Source organism: Diadema antillarum, unplaced genomic scaffold, assembly GCF_040938485.1.
Source record: "Diadema antillarum isolate AM-2024a unplaced genomic scaffold, OU_Dant_1.0 seq00000329_RagTag, whole genome shotgun sequence".
Lineage (NCBI taxonomy): Eukaryota > Metazoa > Echinodermata > Echinoidea > Diadematoida > Diadematidae > Diadema > Diadema antillarum.
In genome coordinates, this window is record NW_027271346.1 from 839,687 (window position 1) to 864,423 (window position 24,737).

Here is a 24,737-nt window from a genome sequence, read left to right on the forward strand (position 1 = left end):
GCGATAACTGCGTACAGTGAATTTTGTCCCAGGACCCAAATGGATCCTTTACCAGAACACTCTTTTCGTGAACTTAAGACAAAGTCTTTTATGTTTAACATTCATCATTAAATTAGAATTTTCATTTTATCAGCGCTCAGAAGTAGAAGTCGCCAAACTCTGCCCCTTCACCCACTAAAGCGGGCGCGCTTGCACTTCTCCGCGTCAAAGAACTGGCTTGGTTGTTGGTGGTACTGATATGCGTCAAGCTGCAGAAGTCTTCAACGAGTTCTATAGTCTCGTCAGTATCTAACCGCCTGTACGACGTACTAGTGCTGGCTAAAAGCTGTAGAAATTACACAAGAAATAAAAAGCAAAGTGGTGTTACTGCAAGCTGTCGAACATCTTATTCTAAAATGTTGTGTTAAAAGTATAATTATTCATTTTAGAGACAGTTTTGAGCGAGGTCATATCATAATGAATTTTGGCTTACAGGCCGTAACTAAATGCATTGTGCCACAGAACTTTCGAAAGGCAATAATACTATTCCTCATTATCTTTCGTTTCTAATTGAAACAGCGGTTTCTATACATTATCGATGAATGCATCACAAATTGTAGAGAAAAATAAGTATACAGGCACTACTCTTGAAATCGCCCGTCTCACGTGGGTTTATTTTATTATCACTTTAAGTATTCACGACTAATTTCTATATGCTCCACGGTAGAAAGAAGTAACTCATACGTTTACCATAATCATCCTAAAAAAATATGGGAAGGTCATTCGCGCAGAAAAGCGTTGTACTGTAGTCATATAGTGCAAAATTGGGGCTTCAGTAAACAGACATGTCTAGCTCACGGAACCTGGAAAAACCCCGAGCATTCTAAGAAACATACAAGATTAAGGAGCAGTTCTCTGTGTATATTGTTTATGCTCAACGCGTACGTCACACAGTGATAAAAATTTATCTTACTATTACAGTTCATAACTTTGTTTGTGTGTTTGTGTGGGTGTCTGATTTTGGTCCAAGAATATCAATGATCTATTTCTGTGATTTTTCTGCTTTCATACAAACCAACATGATTATCAGGGTGTGATTTTCCTGTCGCCCCAAAGTGATTTAATAGAATATCACGTTCATCTTAATTCTAATCTTGATTTTGAAAGAGGGGACAATCAAGTGAGCAAAGTGTTCAAGCAAAGTAATTTCAATGGACAACATAACCGCAATAATTTGATATCTTTTCTTTAACTTTTCTTCAACAGACTCTGCAGCTTTTCATTTGATGGGGTTTGATGGACTATCATAGAACTGGCATGTTATAATATTGAACTCTTATAGGATAGTATAGTTCCTACATATCAGTAAATAATATATTCGTGTGTGCTTCATTTCCCACTGAAGTATACTCATAGTAGTTCGTGCTCCCGGTTGACGAGCTGAACAAACGTGCATTGGGAAAGAAGGTGACTTGATACAACTCGCCTATTTGCACCTTGTTAAAGGATGATAAGGAGGGAAGGCGGATTGATACGTTCGACCTTAGCGTCTTGTTCAAGTTTGGAAGGGAGACATTTTAAAACTAGCCAAGGCGCCATATCGCCTTGTCGGTCCAAACAAGACACCTACCTATAGGCAAAATTTTAGCAAGTCACTTTTCACCCTCTCTTTCTAAACAAGAGCCTTTTTCAGTTTCAACTACAGTTGCTTCTCCCTGCACGTTTGAACTGATTTTTTTTTTATATTAGTATTCAAACTATTCTTCAAATTAAAAGAACAGAATGGTAGATACTTCCTCAAAACCGATCATAAAATTCGACAAGATAGTTTTGCAATGTCCAGGTTTCACATGTTTTGACTAAGTGGTGATATTGGTATCAACCGTGTGGGGAAATGAAGTTCAATTCAATTCAATTCAATTCAATTTCAATCTTTGCCGGTTATCTCGCCTTAACGAAATTCTACTGCGATGAGAACAAATTTTTGCTTTCCGATTCTATATCAAGCAATTCAGCGAGATTTTTAGGTCATTGGGAGACCTAGTAAGACCATGAAAGCATCACCTCGTCTAATTTACATGAAATATTTGCTATTGATAAAGACTTGTTCCGTTTTAGATACTGTTTATTTATTGTTAAATATACGGAGGGGGGGGGGGGGGGGCTTCAGTATGCCCAACAGTAGTTTATGTACCTACTGACATGACGTTAACAATGCACCTACCGTATCGCATAACCTATTGAATTATCTTTTCTCCTCATTTGGAAGCCACCTCTCCCCAGATGTAGCCGACATAAGTCGAAAAGTCCTAAAACTGTTTGGGGAAAATAAGCCTATGTAAATATCTGAACATTTCACAACTTTCTTATCATATTTCTGATTTTGATGAAACCTCCACAAGTCTTGACATATTATTTTAGTCTGTTCATTCGAGTCAACTTGAACACGATGTGGAACTGAACTTAAAGTTCTGTCACTGAGGGCATGCTTCGACTACACTATTTAGCCGCACCTTCTCTGTGTCTCTGGAATGCATGCAACAACCGGGTTGTATAATGCAGCACACGGCAACAGACGAGATGGAAGCAATCAACTCTATTAGCAGCAGGAAAACATTCAGAGCGTCGATGAAAACACGATACTCCTATTCAAGAAACAACATGGAAGTGATGAGTGACGATAATGATCAGAATAATTTTCATGACTATGAGACGTTTTATGTAAGGCATTGAAAACTGCGTCCATGCCGGCGTTTGCTTTAATGAATAGCAATGAAAATGCTGATGATGGTGATGCAATAACAGTCGTTTGTGACAGGGGTATTATCACACGTGCATCAAATTGTGACTTGAGTTCAGAAAGAGCAGAAACTACCAACTCCCATGCATGTCGTCCATAGACAGCTCCTTGGATCACTTCCTGATGAAGAAGAATTTGTCCTTCCGAACCCATTATCCTGAGAATATTGTTCAAATATACTGCTGTAATGTAAACACGCTTTACAGGGATATTCTTGAAACCATGAGTGGAGGCCGTTCCATAACCTGAATTGCCAATATTATTATACAAATGATGCACAGAACAGAGTGGATCAGTGAGAATTGGATGCACGAGTTTACTTTGGAACTGTTTAAACCCACCAGCGCAGCGCAGCGAGTGGATTTTAGACTGTTCCAAAGTTAAACGAGAGCATCCAATTCTCACTGATCCACGAAATAGGCCTGTGCATCATTAATTTTGTGTTATTAAATGGGCCTGTAAATTAATGAAATACAATCATTTTCCTCATCATTCGTCCGGAACAAGTTGTACAACACTAAACAAGACTTGAGCCATGCGTTCGGATTTTACCGGGCACAAGGCCATGCATTCGGATTTTACCGGACACAAGGCAGTGTGGATCAGTAAAAAACAATGCATGATATAATTGACCAATCAGATTGCAGAGATTCTAAAGCCCAACAAACAATAACAAGCGCATGACGATCACTCCGAGGCATTGCAGAAAAGTATAATGTTGCATTCTTAATTTCATCGGTTGTTAGTATGTCTTTATGTTGGTATGCACAAATTTTCACACATCTACACTTACACCTATAAAGCGCAACTCCATACGATGTTGGTTTTATTGAACTGAGTGAAATCAGACGAGCGGAATGGTAGGACTAAAGTTTGCCAAAATATTCACTTCGCAAATGTGATGATTTCATCCTTCACAAGTCTCCCACTGAATAGCACACTACTCCAGGATCCTTGTACTAGAATAGTGACAACAACTTTGAGGGTCAAAAGAGGTTGCAGTTGCAAGATCATAAACCATGAACTAATGATTTTGTGTGTGTGTGTATTTGTGTGTATGCGTGTGTGTGTATTTATGTGTACAAACTATCGGGAGAGTTGTGAGGTGATGACAACATCGCTTCTTCCGAATAAATGGCGTGCACTCAGTAGAATATGCAGAAATTAAAACTAGAGATTGTAATTTGTCATTACTGACAAATTAAGGTGATCCGATTTTTTTTAATTAATGATTCGAGTCCTGATCGCAATAGGCATGACCATACAGGTTTCATCTTTTTTTAGAGACATTGGCCGTGTGATGTTTGGATTCTCATTTAGAAAAGGGAGTCATATCTGCCATCTTTGGTACCAAATTCTGTATACACTAGATAACGAAGATACAGCAACAGATGGATATGACCTTTGACCCACCTTTACACTCCCAAGATGGCATGTGAGGAAAAAGTGGTTATTTTGTGAAATGATTCTTGCGACATCATCTATACGTGTGCAAAATATGGGAAAGATAGGACAGGTATTCACTAAGATACAGGATGAAACATTTATGACCTTTGACCCTAATTTACATACCCAAGATGGTGTCCGATCAAGTAGTTGTTATTTTATGAAATAATGTACGTGACATGAACTGAACATGTGCAAAATATGGGGGTGATAGAGGCTGTTTTATTTGAGTTATTGCAAAGAGAGTTGTGGAAAGAAAGAAATATCTCGATATTATACATCGAAGATAAGCTTTAATTTCAGCCAAAATTTTTAACGTGATCCTGACATCACATGAAAACATTGATGACACTTAAACGATAGCGCAAAGTCTCAGCTACAACATACTAAAATCTTGGAGAAATTCACCGAAGGGTAAGTGAGCTAGTGCTCGATAAAGACAATCATGTCAATTTTCACATCTAGAAAAATTCCCACCCATAGAGATAACACGTCATAACGAAGATAAAGAAAGAAGTACGTATGACCTTTGACCCCACTTTGTACAGACAAGATGGCATCTGAGCAAAAAGTGGTTATTTTGTGAAATGATCCTTGTAACATGGTCTTTACGTGTGCAAAATATGGGAAAGATAGGACATGTATTCACCAAGATACAGGATGAAACATTTATGACCTTTGACCCTAATTTACATACCCAAGATGGTGTCCGATCAAGTAGCTGTTATTTTATGAAATAATGTACGTGACATGAACTGAACATGTGCAAAATATGGGGGTGATAGAGGCTGTTTTACTTGAGTTAATGCAAAGAAAGTTGCAGAAAGAAAGAAATATGAAAATACATCGAAGATAAGCTTTAAATTCAACCAAGTTTTTGGACGTGATCCCGACATCGTATGAAAAAACGAAGGGCACACTTACGATAGCCCAAAGTCTCACCTACAACATATTAAAATCTGGGAGAAATTCACCGTAGCATAAGTGAGGTAGTACTCGATAAAGATAGTCATGTCAATTTTCATTTCCAGAAAAACTGCACTCCCATAGAGATAACACGTAAACTGGTCAAATTTGACAAGGTTACTTTTAATCCATTTTAACGAGGTGATGCCGACATCCAATCAAACTTTTGTAAATTTACGTTTGAAAGAACATTAAATAAGCTACAACATACTGAAATCTGGGTGACAATCCACAAAGGATAGATGAGATACGCTCGAGTGAACTTGAAATTTGATGACGTTATTTTGAAAATTTACTTTTTTTACCTTATTAAGAAATTTGATATCTTTTAATCATTTTGCCAGCATTGCCACCCCATGAAATGACATGTTCAACTAATCAACTTTCAAAATATGTGAAGAAAATGGGGGGTCACCGTCCATCCTGACGAGTAAAATCGGATTTAAAATTGGCGGTTTTTTGGCATAGTTGCACTGTATATCGCCATTGACGCGCGCGCGGAATTTCAACTTTGATTGGCCAGTATGACGTCATATTGAGTCGGATCGACTTGAAACTTGGTAGAAATATTCCTTGACATTTCAGACATTCGATCCGTGCAATAAAACGGGAAATTTCTATTGCATATGAGCTGTGCGCGCGTATATGCGCGCGCGCGTACGCGTCCGTCGATTTTTTTTGAAATGCTGTAAATGACCTGAAACGTGTGCAAAACAATTTTGAGGTTGATTAGAGCATGTTTAAATTTCAACGCGCGCGTACGCGCTCGTTTACTATGAACGTGACTAAATTTTATGAAATATATCAATAGACCTTGACTTGAACTATATGATATCCTAAGTTCATTCAAAAATTCCGTTCCATTAATGAGATATTGATGTAAACGTGATTTCAGATAATGACGTCATAATGACGTCACGGTCAACTGATCACATTGATACACTAGATCTGTTGTTCTTAGGACATGATACATACATGGTATAAGTTTGAAAGTGATAGGTGGGGGACTTTTTGAGTTAACCGCTGCACAAGATTTGAGGAGAAAGAAATAAAGAAGAAGAAGAAGAAAGAATCCGTACAGATACAATAGGTGATCCGAGAGGATACTCGGATCACCTAAAAATGTCGTAACTTTCTTATCTGAAGACCGATTTGCTTCATTTTTGAAAGCCAACTTTCACGTGGAATGGAGTTGCGCTCTAACAATTTTGTGATTCAAGTTTAGAGTTTCCTTTGTATATCCTAAATCGGACAAGATGGACTCAAAATGCTGTCGAATGCTGCGGATACGGGATGGCGTTCTTAGAGTTCGGAGCACTTAAGGGGCAAAATAGTTAAAAGTTATAGCTTAGGATCTAGCACAGTCTTCGGAGGACTTAAGGGGCTAAATAGTTAAAAGTTATAGCTTGGGATCTAGCACAGACTTGTTATCCTCGCTTAGAAAGTACACGTGTATAGGAAAATCTAATTGGAATATCAATCTGAATCGAAGGGAACAATGCATCCACTGAGCAGGAAAATTGTTTAACCCTATTCCCACGGGGGGGGGGGGGGGGCATTTTGACCCCCCCCCCCCCTCTCGACGTTTCGCGTGATTATTCCGCAACGCGTGATGCTCTCGCCGCGACATTTTATGACTTTTTTCTTTAGGTATCGCGCAACTTTTGAGACCAAATTTGTCGCTCCCGGGCATACCGTTTTGAAGCCACGCCCCTTTGAAAAACATTCGTCGAATCAAAAAATTGCTCAAAAACATGATTTTGTGTACAAATCCAGTGGAAATTGTGTTTTTGCAATTAATTCATATAAAAATGAATATTTTTACTTTCAATGGCTGATAATGACCTATTTCAGCCTGATTATGCTTTAAAAAGTTACTGCGACAAATTGTGACAAAAAACCCCAACAAAAACAAAAAGTAAAAAACAACGAAATACATAAGAAATTCAATGAACAATAAGATAGGGCCTACATATGAAATAATTATGAAGCCGAATTTTTGCTTCAATATTATTGTTGAAGATATCGAAAAGAATATGTTCACCAAAAAGTAGACGTCTTGGACCATTATTTTTTCATTTATAGGCAAAAGAAATTATTTTTGCCTAAATTAGCTTAAATTAATTGATGTAAAATACATAAATTAAAATTTGAAAAATCTAACTATACAATCTTGTAGAGTACATTGGCCTCTACCTTAAAGCAAATTTTAGCGAGGATCGCGCAATCCACGACTGAGATTTGAAGGGGGGGGGGGCAAAAAGACCCCCCCCCCTCCCCCGGTGGTTTCAAGTCCCTCAAAAAACCCGGTGGGATTAGGGTTAAATAGACACGGATTCCGAAAATCAATCCCTTCCAATATAATACACAATTAAGCGGAAAATGGTTAACATGTACACAATCCATGTTCGTTCAATTTTGGCATAGCAGGGAAGGCTAAAAATGTTAAGAAAAAATAACAATAAAAAAGTTATTTTCCAATATTTCATTGGCGCACTTACTGTATGCCGGCAATGCGGAATGACGACGGCTGGAGCAGGGCAGCAGTCTATCTCAAGCTGACCATCACGAAGTATGAACCACGCTGACAAGACAGAAAGTGACAGCGATACTGTCATCGATAGTATTGAAAGTATCGTGAGGCTCCGAATCTGTGTACGGTGAAGGTGATAGTAGTCAGTGGTGGTGTGTGCTCGTGAGAAAGAGAGAGATGGAGGGCAATCTAGGGATGAAAATTAGTTTGGAGATGGGTGAGGTATCCAAAAACAAAGAGGTCCTAATAAAGGTGGGACGCACCTTTTCTTTGGACCACCTCGATTTACTTTGCTTTTGGATACCTCAGCCATAATTTTCAAAACCGATTTCCATTAAATAAACATTATTCCTCTTAGAATTGTATGCTCTTCAACATTTCAGAAGAGTTTTCTAAATATCTCGCAAGATGTTAAAATCCGAATACCCGTCCCAATCACGACTTTTGACGATCCCTTTTAAGATAACAAGAGACTTTTCACTTTTTTAGAATTGAAATTCAGCGGTATTGCGCACAATACTTTAGTGGATGCTAAGTGAATGCTAAATCATGGTATCTGTCAACTCAGCTTCATGAAATCCATGATTAATTTCACAATTAGGTTCCAGATTTTGCTCTATTTTCAACCCTCTGTACAAAACTTTCAATTTGCACAGGGGTCAATGGGTGTGTATGGGAGTGTGTGGTTAACATCCTGACAATGGTCCTGAACAATGGCCAGGGTTTGAAAGCTTCATTATTTATTCATTGGAATTTCCACTATCACAACTAGTCTTTATTCAGCTCCTGGCAGTATCTGTGTAAAGTCAAACGCCTGCCGATACTGTCGTCGAGTCGCGACAATGCTCTCCCTACTTCTGAATAACGAAATTACAATGAATACCTTCTGTTCTGTCGTAAACATGGTGACAGGAAGCAAAGAAAATCGATTAGAGTATACACTTGTGTATACACAGGTATATGGAGCCTTAAATAAATCTACTGTGAAACAAATCGCCCCAGTGAAAAATGCTGCTAACTCTTTACCAAAAATGATCTCTTTTTATCGTAAAAGCGACAAATTTGTCAGACTATTAGTAGACAGTTGTATTGCAATGAAAAACTTTAGATCGTTTATGCTTATTTATATCCCAAATTTAGTGATATGTAAAGCAAATTTTGAAAATGATTGCCAGCTGGAATGAAATGTGGTGTTTGCAAGCACATGGAAACATGTGTTTACTTTTTCCATGTGCATGCATTTTACCCTTTACCGTGCATGAATTCAGACTAGCAGTGCCCAGGGCAATCCACATGAATTATTGATTAAGCATTCATGTGCCTGGGAGCGCGAGACTGACGCCTAGTCAACAGGTGGTTCAGGCATGTCCATTGTTCAGGGCCATTGTCAGCACACACTCATATACACATCATTGGTTCCTGTGCAAAGTTCAATTTTAGTACAGAGGGTTAAAATTTGACCAAAATCTGAAACCTTACTTCAAAATCAAACTTAGGTTTAATGGAACTGATTTATGCTTTCACATTCAAATCACCTCCAACAAAATTGTACACCATTCAGCTATTACTCATATCAATGACAGTTTTATTGGATGAATGGTTTTTGAACTATCAATGATCCAAAGTGGGATTTTTTTTTTCAAACACCTTGTACTTTTTGAGCAGGTTTCCAGATAAGATCCATCAAAAATAGTTATTCAAGTAAAAAAAATATGAAAATTTAGCTTTAGAAATCAAGGACGGAGGGATAACGTCCCCCCCCAAAAAAAAAAGTCCCAGTAAAGTTCAAGGGGGGACTCGCCCCCCCCCCCCCATTCCCGCACGAGCAAGCGCGAGGCACAAAACAAGTGTAGTGTACATACGCGCGAGCAGAGGCGGGGTAAGATGTGCCAGTGGTCGGGGTCGCGACTGATCCCCCCCGCTACAAAAAAAAAAAAAAAAAAAATCTAAACACAAGAATTAACATGACAAAAAGGAGGCAACTCATGTAATCAAAATTTAAGATTTGAATAGTGTGGGTTTCGTGTAATGTATACAGCTCTCCATTTTGATGGTCGGAAAGCGTATTCCCTGATATTTTTTTTTTTAAATTATGATCAGTAAATGACACAAAGGTAGCTCATACAGTATAATTATAGATAAATCCGACATTGATTTAAAAAAATGCTTTGCATGAATATGATGAAATCTCGATCATGAAACAAGATATAGATACATTTCATTGACGCTGCAGTATGCGCAATCAGGCAATCAGGGTACTCAGATAAAATGATTTCTTTATACAATGTATATAGCTATAGGCAAATTAAATGAGAAGTTTCCCAGCTATACTCTCATGTGGATTGTTAGAATGCATCGTTATTGATGGAATACATCAGTGAAGTTCGAGGAAAATTGGACAATCCGCGCGTTCAAAAGTTATGGTATTTTATATTGGCGCTGCAATCGCTATAAACGAGAAGATTACAACAGCTCGTAATGTCACGGCAGAACAACTGTGTAAAGAAAATTGAAAGAAAACCCCGCAAAAGTTTTCCATCATAATGAAAGAGCATTTGGCCTACATCTTTTAGAAGTAGAGTATTATGTCAGCAACTATTCAAACGAATGTGTATACTTTTCCTAAAAATGATATTTTGTGGAATTATCTTTGGGTAATGTTGCTGGGAGTTCTTGGGTATATGTTGCTGCATACACTCAGTCCACAATTATACTCTGAGAAACTTCTCCCTAATATGTGTGTATATTATAGACTTATGTTCACAAAGATAATGCTGATGATATCCACATACCGCTGAACAGCTCCGTAGTCGTTTGTATGCCAACAATCCTACGATGCTTGTCGGCAAGAAAATCTAAACGTAATGCAGAGAGGGAATCATAATGAAAATTGATTTATAAAGCTGGCAAAGATAACGTATTATGCTGCATTCTCGTCCATGTGATTTACTATGATTACAGTAACAAATCTGATTTCACTGTAATTTACGTTAACAAAATCTACAGTCCCACTATTTTCATGTCCGATCAGCCCTACAAAACATAAAATATACTACTCGTAGACAGAACATTTCTACTTCCTTTATTGTCTATTGGTATAGATGATTATAATACTTCATGATAGCTACGCAAATATATTGCCCATGTAGGCCTATAACTTTTTTTTTCTACTGATACATTAATTTTCTTTTTCTCTTAGAGCATCCCAAGGAAACAATTCGAATTTCTTACCAAAATCGGGCTCCAAATGGTTACTGCAAAGTATGCCATGTAACTCTTGGCTACAACACCCACCACGCCCGCAATGATCAGTAGCACGGAACACAAGGCGTGAAGTATTGATATGTTCTGAGCTCGTGCATGGTGCCAATATATTTAAGAAATACAGAAAGAAATACGTATAAGATGTCTAGAGAATTGGGATAAAAAAGTTACGAATAGACGTAATGCAGAAACTTCGGACTAAGACGACTAAAGAAGAATGGTAAAACAGATTTACAACAGAACTTTGTGTGAAAACCTTGGGACTCATAAACCATTCAAAACATTCGCGTTATTATAGGACGTATTTCGACAGTTTATTTCCTGGACTAACTTCTGAATGTCTACTGCTGCAGGCAAATATATATATATATATATATATATATATATATATATAATTTCTTTTTTTTTGACAGGGTGGCGTAAATTACAATCTGAGTGTGACTTAAAACCTATATTTCATTCATCCAGATCAAGTATTCATAAGCATTACATGAATAACATAGGCCACAGAATGACAAAACTTGGAAGATTAAACTCAAGAAGGATAAAAACATTCACTCAAGTGTATGTAAGAATCATATTCATTAACTATAATGTTTGAGAAGTCAACCTTCCCATGAAACGGAGTTATCAATCCATGACTAAAAAACTGACATTTTATAGCTGATAGAGTTATAGCACTGCCAGTATAATCCCACCAATTCCATACCCTTAAAACAATCGCGAGATTCGTGGTTGCAGCAACTCTTGAAGCCCACGTTCTCCACGCACTTGCCGGGACTGAATAGCTTTGAATAAAGCTGGGCTTCGGGAGTGCTACAATATAGTCCCATGATTCGGAAGGACTATGGCTCGGTTGGGTAATGTGGTATTTCCTCGTCAGAACTTGAAGGCGTTCATTCAGGCCGGTATCAATGTCACCCTCCTCGCTCTCAGTATCTGAGCCTACATCACCACCATCTCCTTCGATTTCCTCTTCCCTCTCCCGCTCGACGTGGGCATCATTGCTTCCAATTGTCTCATTTAGCTGATAGAGCTGCATATCCCCATTAGACTTTGACCCTCCATCCATATTCACGTCCAAATCCGAGACTTGATCTGTTGGCGTCAGCAAACACTCGCTCTCTCTGGCCCTTTACTTGTGTTGCATTCTGGTTGTCCAGTAGTCGCCCGATAATGTACCCAGATTTTCCTAACTTGTCTCGACAGTGTATTTACTCTGATATCAGACACATGTCACAATTAGGTACAGTGATTTCCGAAGCATTAAGTCTGTTAGAAAGAAAAAAATACACATCGACATAGATTATCACCACACGCTCTGACAAAACATTACACTGCCTATATGAAACAATGGGCAAGTCTTGAGCGAGAGACATGATACCACAACCAATAGATCCACCATGATGGAGTTATTATTATATCAATTTATTGTTCTGCCCGGATTCCTCGCTTGGTAACCTTGGAGCCCTCATAGAAGAGGTATTGACCAAGTTTCGGTCTGATACGTTTGATCGATCACCAATTTCAAGGCATAGCCTCTCGAAGATGGTCTTTTTATGGAGGTTAGTGTCTAAACATCGTTTTGTATACATCACGATGGGAACTACAGTGTAAAAATTGGCATTACTGCAAATACTGTCTATTAGACGTTATTTATATTTAGGCTTCACAAAATTACAATTCTATTTTCTTCAAACATATATGTGCAATCAAAAACACACTGATGGATAAACGACATACATTGCACAATGCCCTTTGTCCAAATGTGTATTTATATCAACTGACAAATAACGATAGCTTAAACGAGCGTTGTTTTCTTATGTTATGACGTATTTATTTGAAGAAACAAGATGATGCTATTAATGTAGATTTCACGTGAAATTCAATCACAAACATAAATTAAGTGCAATGGAAGCAGAGAATCCGATGAAATCTTGGTGCTGTTAAGTAATATTGATGAGTTTTTATAATTGCTTCCAAGAACGTCTTTGTCGCCTGTGGCAGTGGAGCAACAGTTTCGGAGGTTTATGACTTTTCCAAACAGGACTCCTGTTTGCTTTGGACGTGAGAACTTAAAATAATGAAAATTTGACCTGCTTTACGGAATGGCGTCCTGAATAACTGGGTGAACAAAATGGTAGCATTAGTCACAAGCAGTTTTGTCATTCTAAAAGTCATGCTTGTAAATTATGTTCACATAAATGAAAGTCTTCCTGCAGCTGTGAGGTTACAGCAAGCTCTGTATTGATAATAATGATACTTACGATAATGATAATCGATGAAAGTATGTAGACATTTTTTTTTTCCAAAACTAAGCAAATTTCACTTCAGCGTCTTGACAAATATAATACGATAATCAGAAAGGCTAAGAATTTCCCATAAGATATAAGTTATTCATGCAAAACACGTCACATAATCAGACCACTTTAAAAAAAATCGCACATACACATACACACACACACACAACAACAACAACAACAACAACAACAACAACATCAACAACAACAAACCTCTATGGACTAACCATTTTAATAGGTCTTTAGGACATAGAAACTTGTCATTATTACTCGCAAGGAGTACTCTCCTTAGCTTCGACGAATGACTTTACCATTTTAGTGACACCAAATTTTGTGAAGTTAGTATTTCCACTTTTTAGCATCGTAAGCGTTATACTTCTCAACTCACTTTAAAAAGGTGCTTTCAACCAAACCAAACCATGCGGGTGCCATTATCAGCATTTTGAAGGATGCTCAATAGTCACCAATAGTGCTTCACCGAAAGATCACCATCGTGTACAGCTCAAAAGTGTCCTGCTCATGAAATCAATGTCACTGGCTTAAGGATTCATTGGCCGAGGATCAGTTACATGTATTAGCGTGACAACAAGCTGGGAGTTGTGTCTATATTTCTACGGAAATTCCACCCAAATCTTGGATACTTCCAAAAGCTGATGAGCGCACTGTATTTAGTATAAGTTTAGATCCCTCTCCTCCTCTACCGTGACTGCTGAGTATGGGAGGCATCAGTCTGTTTAAGAGAACCATCAAAGTAAAAAAAAAATGAATATATATCATAAAACTTCTCCAAACAGACGGATTTTCCTGTCTACAATAGTGCTTGTATACAGACATCGCACCAATAAGTGAGCTGCAAAGCTCAATGGCGTGGAAAGCGTCGCCTGACAATGTACCCTCATTGTTCCGGAACAACGAATAAAGAATAATTTCTTCCCATCTTGCATAGATTTGCCTTATGAAGCTTCCTCAACCAAACCACCATTAGAATAAAAAAAGAAAGAAAGCAATGAATGCTAATAACAGATTTCACAAAAGCCAGCCATGCTGCACGGAAATAAGAGCAGTCTAACCTGAAACTGCTTCTTTTGAGTCAAGCCAGCTCTACATAAAGGAGGGAGGTTATATTCATCCACGGCTTTATACCTCGTATAGCTATACGATTGCATATAGCGACACTGGCAGCTTGTTACAAGGTGAATGGCTGTAGCCATAAAAGTTACTGTTAAATGATGAACATTCATATGGATTCTACTATGCAGAAATTTCACGTTCAACAGTCCGCAAATGATTTACATACAATTTGGGATTGATATCATTTGGCATAATTATATCAGTAGTCGTGATCAAATACGTGTTTATTCACGTTTGTTCGTGTGCGTGTTCTAAGGCCATGGCAACATCGTGAAGAGGGTAGTTTCCAGGAACAAGAGTCCTTTGCTAATCCACAGGGTGGTAAACAAAATGTACCTCCACCAATAGGTCATGTTTTGCCACCGTTGGTTTTTTTGCGCTTAAAAAAAACAACTTAATTCTGAAAGTTGAAAATGGATTTAAACTTTTTAAAACCTTTGCGAAGTCAGAAGTGGGCCGCAAGGAACAAAATTATTGTTTTGTTTGTTTGTTTTTTGGGTGTTGTCCGGGTGGCTGTGTGTTTGAAAAATATTGGGATATGAGAATGATGATTAGTTCTCTCCTGAAAATATTTGACAATGTCGGCCTACACAGTTTACATTTGGGAGCAAAGAATTCTAGATACCTGGTAAATGATGTTTTGGGGCTATGATGACTCTTTTAGATGGTAATCTATGACAAAGATTTCGCGTCAGTGTAATGGAAAAATGCATAAATCGACGAGATAATGTTCATAAGTTCTGCGTTACCTTCTCTAAAACAAAATAATATTCAAATATTTATGACGTTTGTAAACAGGGTGCCTCGGTGACACTCTTGTGGCACGCTGAAGAATATAAGTCTAATTGGCCCTCCCTAAACAGTGTCAGACAGTGCCACTATATAGGGTATGACCTGGACATGTCTGGTATACGCTCCTAGATTGAACGCACCGAATTTCTTTTTCCTCTGTCTGTGTTTTTCATATCAGGAGGAGTTGCAAGAACACCAAGGAGACACAGTGTGTAACTTAGGCCGCACTAAATAGCGCCATCTACGGTGTGCTTATGTGTTGCGATCAGTGGACATGTTATACAGGGCTCACACCTGTAAATATAAGGGAATGTCCCTAACCGCTTCACAAAATCGCACTAAAGATACTAAAATAAATGAAGAAAACAAATTAATGAAAAATCAGAAATGCAGTTTGGCAAAAAAAAAACTGAATAGGTGCAGATATTGAGTATGAATTCCTCTACAAACTGCATTTTGGTTGGAAGATGAAAGCTTTTCTCATGGAATTTGAAGGGACTATGATTGTTTGGGTGCATGTACAGAAAATAGGTGATTTTTTTAGTGAAAAGAACTCGTGGTTTGGCTTTGCGAATCCTAGTATTGGACAGAGTTTGAGCTTAAGAATTCCCCTTGGAAATTTGGTGGATGTAAGGGTATATCTCACTTTTTCAGGGCGGTGAAGACGAAACATCTCATTTCTCCCAGCTATTTGGACATGATAGCAAGAACTGTGCTATGTGCTTTGTGCTAATTCTGCTACTCTTGGCAATTATCATTATTACCAGTATCACTACCGTTATCCCTGATTTCATACATTTAAACTCTTAAAGGGGAATGAAACTAAAAATACATGTTCATTGAGTGAATGCAGCAATGTTAATAGAACACATCACATAAAGTTTAAGGGAAATGGACAACCCGCTGAAAAATTATGAATTTTATTGGTGACGAGACCGCTTGTTCAGAAGACTGCTACAATCATAACATCACATAAATGCACTACGATACAAAAAAAAAATAGAGAGAAAATGCAACATAATGTTTTCATTTTTTTAGCATGATTATAAGAGCACTATAAAGCATGAGCAATTATATTACCTTTGACATATGCCAGTAACAAGTCAAGGGAATGTGTACTTTTTCATCTAAAATGATATTTTGTAGAATTTACTTTATATCGTAGTACATATGTGATGTCATGGTCTGTATTGATCTTCTGATCCAGCAGTCTCGTCACTAAAATTTCAAAAATTCATACCTATTGAACGGATTGTCTGATTTTCCTTAAACCTGTTCTACTAATATTCCTGCTTGTATATTCGGAGTAAATTTACCTTTGGGAATATATACATCATCATCAAAAACAAAACTGAAACCAAGTTCATGCTCTATTCACCAACAGTTTCTTTGGGCGATGAGTTGGCTCTGTCGGTATTGCGTCTGCCTCCGACCCAAGCGACCCGGGTTCGAACCCGGGTCTGGACTGAGCAATGTTGTGTGTAATCATACCGTCCCCTCTAGCAAGAGGCAAAACACTCTGTCCCTCGGATAGGACATAAAATGGAGGTTCCGTGTTTGAAAGAGTCACATCTCATGTACGTAAAAGATCCCGCTTCATTTATTCATCGCGAAGAGCAGGGTGTTTAACCCGGTGAAGTGGACCCGCCCCCATCCAACTGGACCCCATGGAAGACCAGCTTAGCATAGCTGAATATGGGCTATCTAGCCATCCTCTCAGATGGAAAATGAATAAACAAACAAACAAGCACAGAAATTTTCGAGCGATTCGCTCTTTCTCAAGGGTGTTGGTTTCAGTTTTGTTTTTGATGATATCATCACGCTAACACGTGGACAACTTACTCAATATGTACAGTATAATATATATATATATATATATATATATATATATATATATATATATATGTATATATATATATATATATATATATAGGATGAAATCAGTGTAAAAAAAACCCATGACAAATATGAATCCCTGATAGCTTTTCAATGGACTTACATTGCCAACGTCATGCAATATATATATATATATATATATATATATATATATATACATTTCTTATTTTCTAATATATATATATATGTATATATATGTATGTATATATATATATATATATATATATATCATAATATATATATATATGTGTGTTTGTGTGTATATATACATGTATATCTATAATTTACAGTACTCTGGTGACAGCATAGTGACCAGGCCCACATGATTTCGTCTTCAATCTATTTTCCATAATTTCTTTTCTCTCGCTGCCGCAGACACTCAAATTATTTTCTGTCTCTATGAAGGTTTTTTTTTTTTTTTGGTGCATTCACGCTTTCATTTCTCTTCGGTGTGTACATTTGCGTGCGTGCAGTGTGTGTATGTGTATGTATCTGTGTGCGAGTATGCTCGACTTCTTTTATGGTGACCTACCCAAACAAGCATTTGATTTCCTGCAGGTTTCCCCGCACATTTCTAATTTTCTAATTTGAGCATGACATACTTTAGAATGATGATTCATATCCACTCTGTACCACGAAGCATCACTCAAAGTTTAGTATGTGAATAGAGTACATTGAATTTTCAAAAAATTGTGATATTACTCTTCACTGGAATTTCATTGAAATAAGCATCATTTTTGACCGATTTCAGCGCTTTATAAGAGGCCATTATTCTTGTTATTATTGTCATTATTATCAGTATTCTTAATAGTATTAGTATTGGTGTTATTTATTGATGTATAGATGTATGTCACAAATGTAATCTGTGTGAAGACATAATAAATGTTATGAATAAAGAATCTTACCAGCGACTCCTATATTGCGGTTCCAAAATAGACCCTGCAACGAGCAGCGATATCAAGAAAACAGCGAGACTGCAGAACATTTCGTGGTTCATGGAATGCCTATCTCAGCCCTTTTCTGCCGCAGTGGTATTACAAAATCAACGAATCACTTTCAGAAGCTCAGAAACATAGAGAACTTATTTTAACAAGGCAAATCATGACAGAGAGAGAGAGAGAGAGAGAGAGAGAGAGAGAGGGAGAGAGCGAGCAAGCGCGCCGGAACACTTCTGGGTTTTTTCTTTTTGTGTGTGTGTGTGTGTGTTTTTTTGTTTTTTTGTTTTTTTTTTTTTGCGGGGGGTGCAAAATCTCGACGGGGACACATTTATGTGACGATGTGAGATCCTCGGCGAGGAAGCGAAGCGACCGAGCCGGGGGGGGGGGGGGGGGGGGGGGGTGGTGGGGGTTCCCCCTCCCACGGTAGAGACTTTTTGTAAAAACAGAATATAAAAGTCGTGTCTATAGAGCATCTAAAAAAAAATTCTGAGGTAGGGAATTCAACATAGGGGAAAAATCAGTTGGAAGGACTATAATCATAACATACGGGGGTACATTATGTGACGGTGTGGGATCTTCGGCGAGGGAGGGTGTGGGAGGGGGGGGGGGATACCTCCCTCCCACGGCAGGGACTTTTTGTAAAGACAGAGTATGAAAGTCGCGTCTATATATGCATTTAAAAGCAATTTTCTAAGGAATTACACATAGTGAGAAAAACAGTAAGAAGGACTATGATTATTACAAACGGGGGTACATTAAATGTGACGGTGTGCGATCCTGGGCGAGGGAGCGAAGCGACCGAGGGAGGGGGGGTGTGGGAGGGGTGATACCCCCCCCCCCCCCCCCCCCACGGTAGGGACTTTTTGTAAAATACAGAGTACAAAAGTCGCGTTTATAGAGCATTTGATAGCAAATTCCTAGGGAATTAACATATTGAAAAAATCAGTTGGAAGGACGTCTATGATCATAACATATGGGGGGTACATTATGTGACGGTGTGAGATCTTCGGCGAGGGAGCGAAGCGACAGAGCGGGGGAGGGTGTGGGAGGGGGGATACCTCCCTCCCACAGTAGGGACTTTTTGTAAAATAGAGTATACAAGTCGCATTTATAGAGCATTTTGAATTAAATTTCTAGGGAATTAAACATAATAAAAGAAATCACTGCGACGGACTATGATCATAACTTATGAAAAGTATTAATTTTACTATAAGTACGGGCAGAGCGAGCGAGCCACTTTCACTTTGCCATTTGTCTGAAATGTATCCATTAAAAGCTTAAACGTGATCGCATTGTTCGAGCAATAAAAGATATTCCTAATACTGCTAGAAAGCAGAGAAGAAAAGAGAAAGTGTAAGATTTACTAAAGGTAAATTTCAATGGGCACACTAGAGGACGCGAGGCTAACATGTATACACTAAATTTATTTGTAAGTTAAAATTAATGTATATATATAATAATGTATATTGCTGGTGTATTTCAAAGTTAGTTATAGAATTGGCAATTAGATATTCAAAATGCAAACAGTTGAAAAAGAATTTTTTCAGACTTAAGTGAAATGGTGAAGATATTCAAATAATGAAGACTGTTCAGGAAGAACTAGATGAGATATACACGTACAGGTATGTAGATGTGCATATGTAAGAGCAAGAGAAAAATGGATGGAGTTTGGTGAGAAATCATCCAAACATTTTTTTTTTACGTGAAAAAAAATGAACGGAGTTAAAAAAGAAATTGATTGTGTCATTGAAGATGGTAAGAAATTTTAAAGAGTATGGTGTAGTATTATGAATAAAAAATTGCATTCTGATACAAATATTGTTGATGATGATGAATTAGATAGTTATTTAAAAGGAACAAAATCATGTGAGTTAGATGGATTGGATGCAAACAGTTGTAGAGGAATGATTACAGAAAATGAATGTTACAAAGCTGTTATGTTTATGTCAAATAACAAAGCACCTGGGTGTGATGGGGGTAGGTATTAATCTGATAAATGCTTTTGGACAAATATAAGAGATTTATCGGTTGAGAGACTAAATGAAGCTTATGTTACAAGTTGAGTTATCTGAAAGTCAAAAGCAAGGTATTCTAACACTTATATATAAAAAGGGAGATAACGAATTTAGATAATTGGAGACCAATATCATTATTAAACACAGATTATGAAATAACTATTGCTCGAGTTGTGTCTCAGCGATTACATGGGGTTCTTTACAAAATTATTTCCTGTGATCAGACTGGGTACATAAAAGGGCGTTCAGCTGCAGATGGTTTGAGATTAATCCATGATATTTTTGAGTATTGTCATGTGTTTAAAAAGAAAGGATTTTTTTTTTTTCAAAAAGCGTTTGATTGCTTAAGCCATAAGTTTCTTTTCCAGGTTTGTAAAGATTTAATTTAAAGGAATCGTTTATCAAATGGATAGATGTTTTATACACAGATGTAATGACAAAGATCATTAACAATGGATGGGTTACAAATGCATTTAAGATTAAAAGGGATATTAGACAGGGTTGCCCTTTATCGGCGTTATTGTTCGTTTTAATAGTTGAGGTAATGGCAACACGTATACGGTCTAACATGAATATTCATGGTATTAGCATACCAGTTCATGAGGATCCGTTTGTTTATGACATACGTATTTCACAGTTAGCTGAGGATGCTACATTAATTGTTGATTCGATAGAGTCAGGTAATATTGCAATGCAAGCGGTCTTTGTTGCATATTCCTGTCTATTCTGTTACCTCTTTATCACGCTATAGTCTTGTTTCCTCTTGTGTCGTCTAGTCAGGTTTTTTTCCCCTATAAGTAGTCAGTTGCTGTCCCAGTCCTGTTTTATGCTCATTACTCTGTTTGTTGTTGTTTTATGTATAACTGTTTGTTCGTCTGTCTCTTGGTGGGCTGCCAAACTTTTTTTTTTTTTGTGACAAACTATTTGTGCCGATTTGTTGTTGTTTTCAATTCAATTTTTGCATCGGGCTTTTAATAGAAGAGGGGCCCACACTCTACAAGTTCAGTCTTTTTAGTGGGTCCCTCCGTTTTTTTTCACACAGTGCATATATTGAAAACTATTTCACTTTCGTTATCTTAGCAATTATTGCAATGTATCACTACTGTTAGTTTTTTTTAAAATTACTGTTGTCTTCTCTGTTCAATTGTATGCATTGTTTCTATCACTCAAGAAAGTGAGATTTATGTTTGTATATTGTGGAAAAAACGAATAAATATGAACTTGAACTTTTAGTGAATATGCTGGGTTACAGTTTAAGTTTGAAAAAAAAAATGTTATCATGAAATTTTGATATTAATGAAGTAAGTTAAGTAGAAAATTTAGAACGGACAGAGGAGCCGCTTACATATCTTGATGTGGTTTTGTGTCAGACGGAAAATGAATTAAATCATTTGAATTGGTTTGTCAAATTGAGAAAATTAAGCGTATAATAAGTTTGTGGGTTATGAGAAATTTAATGTATTATGGGAAAGTAGTTATTATTGAATCCTTACTTGCATCTCAGTTGATTTATCTTTTAACTTGTTATAAGATTCACAAGAGATATGTAAAGGAGTTGAATAACATATTGTTTTCATTTCTGTGGAATTCTAGGAGAGAAAAAGTAAAAAGAGCGGTTGTAACGAATGGTGTTTTGCAAGGTGGTTTAGGAATGACTGATATAGATGCAAAAATGAAGTCACTTAGACTTTCTTGGTTGCTGAATTTATTAGTTGCTGGTGATAAACCAGGGAAATATATTTGTAAATTTTGGCTTGATAAAGTTGGATGGGTTCATTTATGTTTACATTATAACTCTTCTGCTGCAGATATGATTTTATTGTGTAAAAGGTGTAGAATATCGTTATTTTTCAATTTCAATTTATTTTCGTATTTCTCGATGGAAAATACATGGTATATACCAACATATAATACAGAATGTCCAGCTTGGATATATACCTGAAGAAATAGGAATACAAAAGTAATACACAACGGTCGATGTGTCATTTTCAATCAAAGTAAAGGATGCGAAGAGAAATACGATGGAACCTACTAAAAAGCAAAGCTTGTTGAGTTATTTTATCTTGATCTCTTTTCTACATTGGCAGAAACAGATTATGCAAATCTATTGCAGGTAAATGACATATCAAATGAAATTATTTGGAATAATACAAACATTAAGTATATGAATGAAGTATTAGTTAACAAAGACTGGGTTGAAAGGGTATTATATAATTATGTTAGACAGTTAGTAGAAAATGAATCATGGAAAAATCATGAACAAATATATGAAGTAATGAATTCTAATTCTTTATTGATGTTGTTTCACTATAAAAAAAAAAAAACCATTGCCACAAGTTTGGTTTGATTAATTTTGTGTAAAAGGCAATGTACCCGAGATGCTTTGCCCAATCAAGAAGTTTCTCAGATGAATACTGGAGATACAATTAAATTGGTATCTTTAAAAACAAAACAGTTTTATTCATTACTGCTTGATGCAAAAAAAAGAAAGAAAGAAAGAATATGAGTTAAGCGTGATATATTTTTGGTCAGAAATATTAGATATACAAATTTGTACCTCCAAACTTTGATTGGAAGGTGTTCTTTGATATCAGTTTCGGAAATTTATTTAATAAAGAAATAAAACAATATAGTTTAAAGTGATTACATAGATTTTTACCCTTTAAAGAAAATTTAGTGAAATGGAAATTTACATCGGATATGATTTGTAAGAAATGCAGTGAGGCTGAAACAATTTGGCATGATTATTATACTGCCCAGATACAAAGTTATATTGGATAAACAAGACAAATTTTATATGCAATTATTTTCATATTGCTATTACTGTAGATGAGGGAATTTAAAAACTTTGACGTCGTTGAATTTAATGTTAATTTTTGCCAAAATACACGATTTATCGTTTGTAAATACTTAATAATTGTAGAAAAAAACTATGTATACGCATTGTTGGCAGATTTTAAAAGAGGGCTCATTATTAATTTGAAATTTTTGGTGAAAAAAAGTGATTTAATTTCACTAAAAAGACAAGTCTATGAATTAAAGTGAGATTTTAATCTCAAGAATGAACTTTGATTAACCGTTGGAAGCAGAGATTAATATGTTGAGGTGATATAAAGTGGTAATGTCACACTGATGCATATTTTTTTCATATATTTGGAAAATATTTGAAGTATATACACCTCTAAGAGAGGAGTCGAAAATAATGTGGTGATATGTTTACAAGTATTTGTTTATACCCCTATTCATTATGTTCCTATATGTTTCTCTCTGTATGTTTATGAATCTTTTGGATAGTTTTATATATAAAATGAAATAAAGGCCCTCGAAAGAGGATGACGAGATACAGATATACAAACAGAGATAGAGAAAACAAAAAAGGCCGAATACACATGGCATCAGAGTTTGTAATCATAAATATCCATCGTTTATTTAGGATTCATTCAGAAAAAATGACTAATGTCACAAAGGATACCGTCGCATGTACCTTCCCTTTAATCTTTCCCAAACAACCGTGCTATTTTTCTTGTACGCTGGACAATTATTGGATGACATGTAACAGTATATTAAAAGCCATTGATTATTTTATAAATATCCTTGACAAAACTATAGTAACATAACCTCTGGGCGGTGATTGATGCTCTCACTTGGCTTGCTTACAATCTTGACAACTTTTTGGCTTCCACGATGATAAGATATTGGAACAGGCCTTTGTAAAGCAAATAAATAGATATATTCATGAAAAAGTGTCAACTATCTGATTTTTGCATCGTGCCTTCAACACATTTGTAGAAATGAAACCGACTTTGACTTGACGAACGTATATACCTTTTATAGATTCTTTAACATCTCTTGAAATATTTTCCCACATTGATATTTTCCAATTCCAATTAAAAAAAATTGTTTCATGTCTTTCTTGCAAACTTTTGATGGAATGTGTCTGCTCTATATTAAATCTGCCCAACGAGAAGCTCCTTGGTCTTCCTACCTTTTGTCTGTAAGTCTGTATGTACAATCTTAAGCCAAGTAATTCACCCAGTCAATCAGTCATGATAGACTCAGTTAGATCAGTCAGTCAGTCATTGTGTCTGTCTGATCGTTTGCAGCCGTCTGTCTTGTTTGTGTCGACATTTCTTTTTACATGTCGTCTGTTTGTTTCAGTGATGTTCTTTGTTCCAAAGGTTCGTTAATCCGAAACACACAAATTCCGTATACCTATAGACATTCCGAATCCGAACATTTTGTGGCGTTATTCAGAAGGTTATGTATTCTGAAGATTCGTTAACCCAAAAATAAATTGAAAAATGGGGGAAAAAGGTACATACCTTGAACTTTCGGAATTTATGAACCATTTCCTTTTTGGATTAACGAACCCTGGGGATAACGATCCTTGGGAATAACAAATTGTTACTATTGTTTTCTGATTGTTTTCTCTCAGAGATGGCCACATGACAGAACGTGAAAGGGGGCACTGCAGATTTAAATTTGAGATTGTAAGAAAGAGAATGAAGACTCGTGTTGGGTTAAATCTATTATCCGTCAATCTTGCACACCGGTGTATGGTTGTCATCTCAGTATTTCTATGCAATTAGATGCCAACATCTCACTTACGGTAACTCCTGTCAACATACTCGAATACCGGTAAGACTATTTAAAAGTAAGACAAGATACAAGTGGAAC

The 24,737-nt window shown here is 36.7% G+C and overlaps 1 protein-coding gene across 1 annotated transcript; it reads right to left on the reverse strand.

Moving 5' to 3' along the window:
- Positions 1–136: 136 nt before the first annotated feature.
- LOC139730700 (uncharacterized) lies at positions 137–12,060 on the reverse strand. The gene is made up of 6 exons (XM_071641566.1): positions 11,698–12,060; positions 10,956–11,072; positions 10,517–10,579; positions 7,693–7,842; positions 2,493–2,624; positions 137–325 (listed from the first exon to the last, which is right to left on the reverse strand). The coding sequence occupies exons 1-6, from the start codon at positions 12,058–12,060 to the stop codon at positions 137–139; spliced, it is 1,014 nt and encodes a 337-aa protein (XP_071497667.1).
- Positions 12,061–24,737: the final 12,677 nt, after the last annotated feature.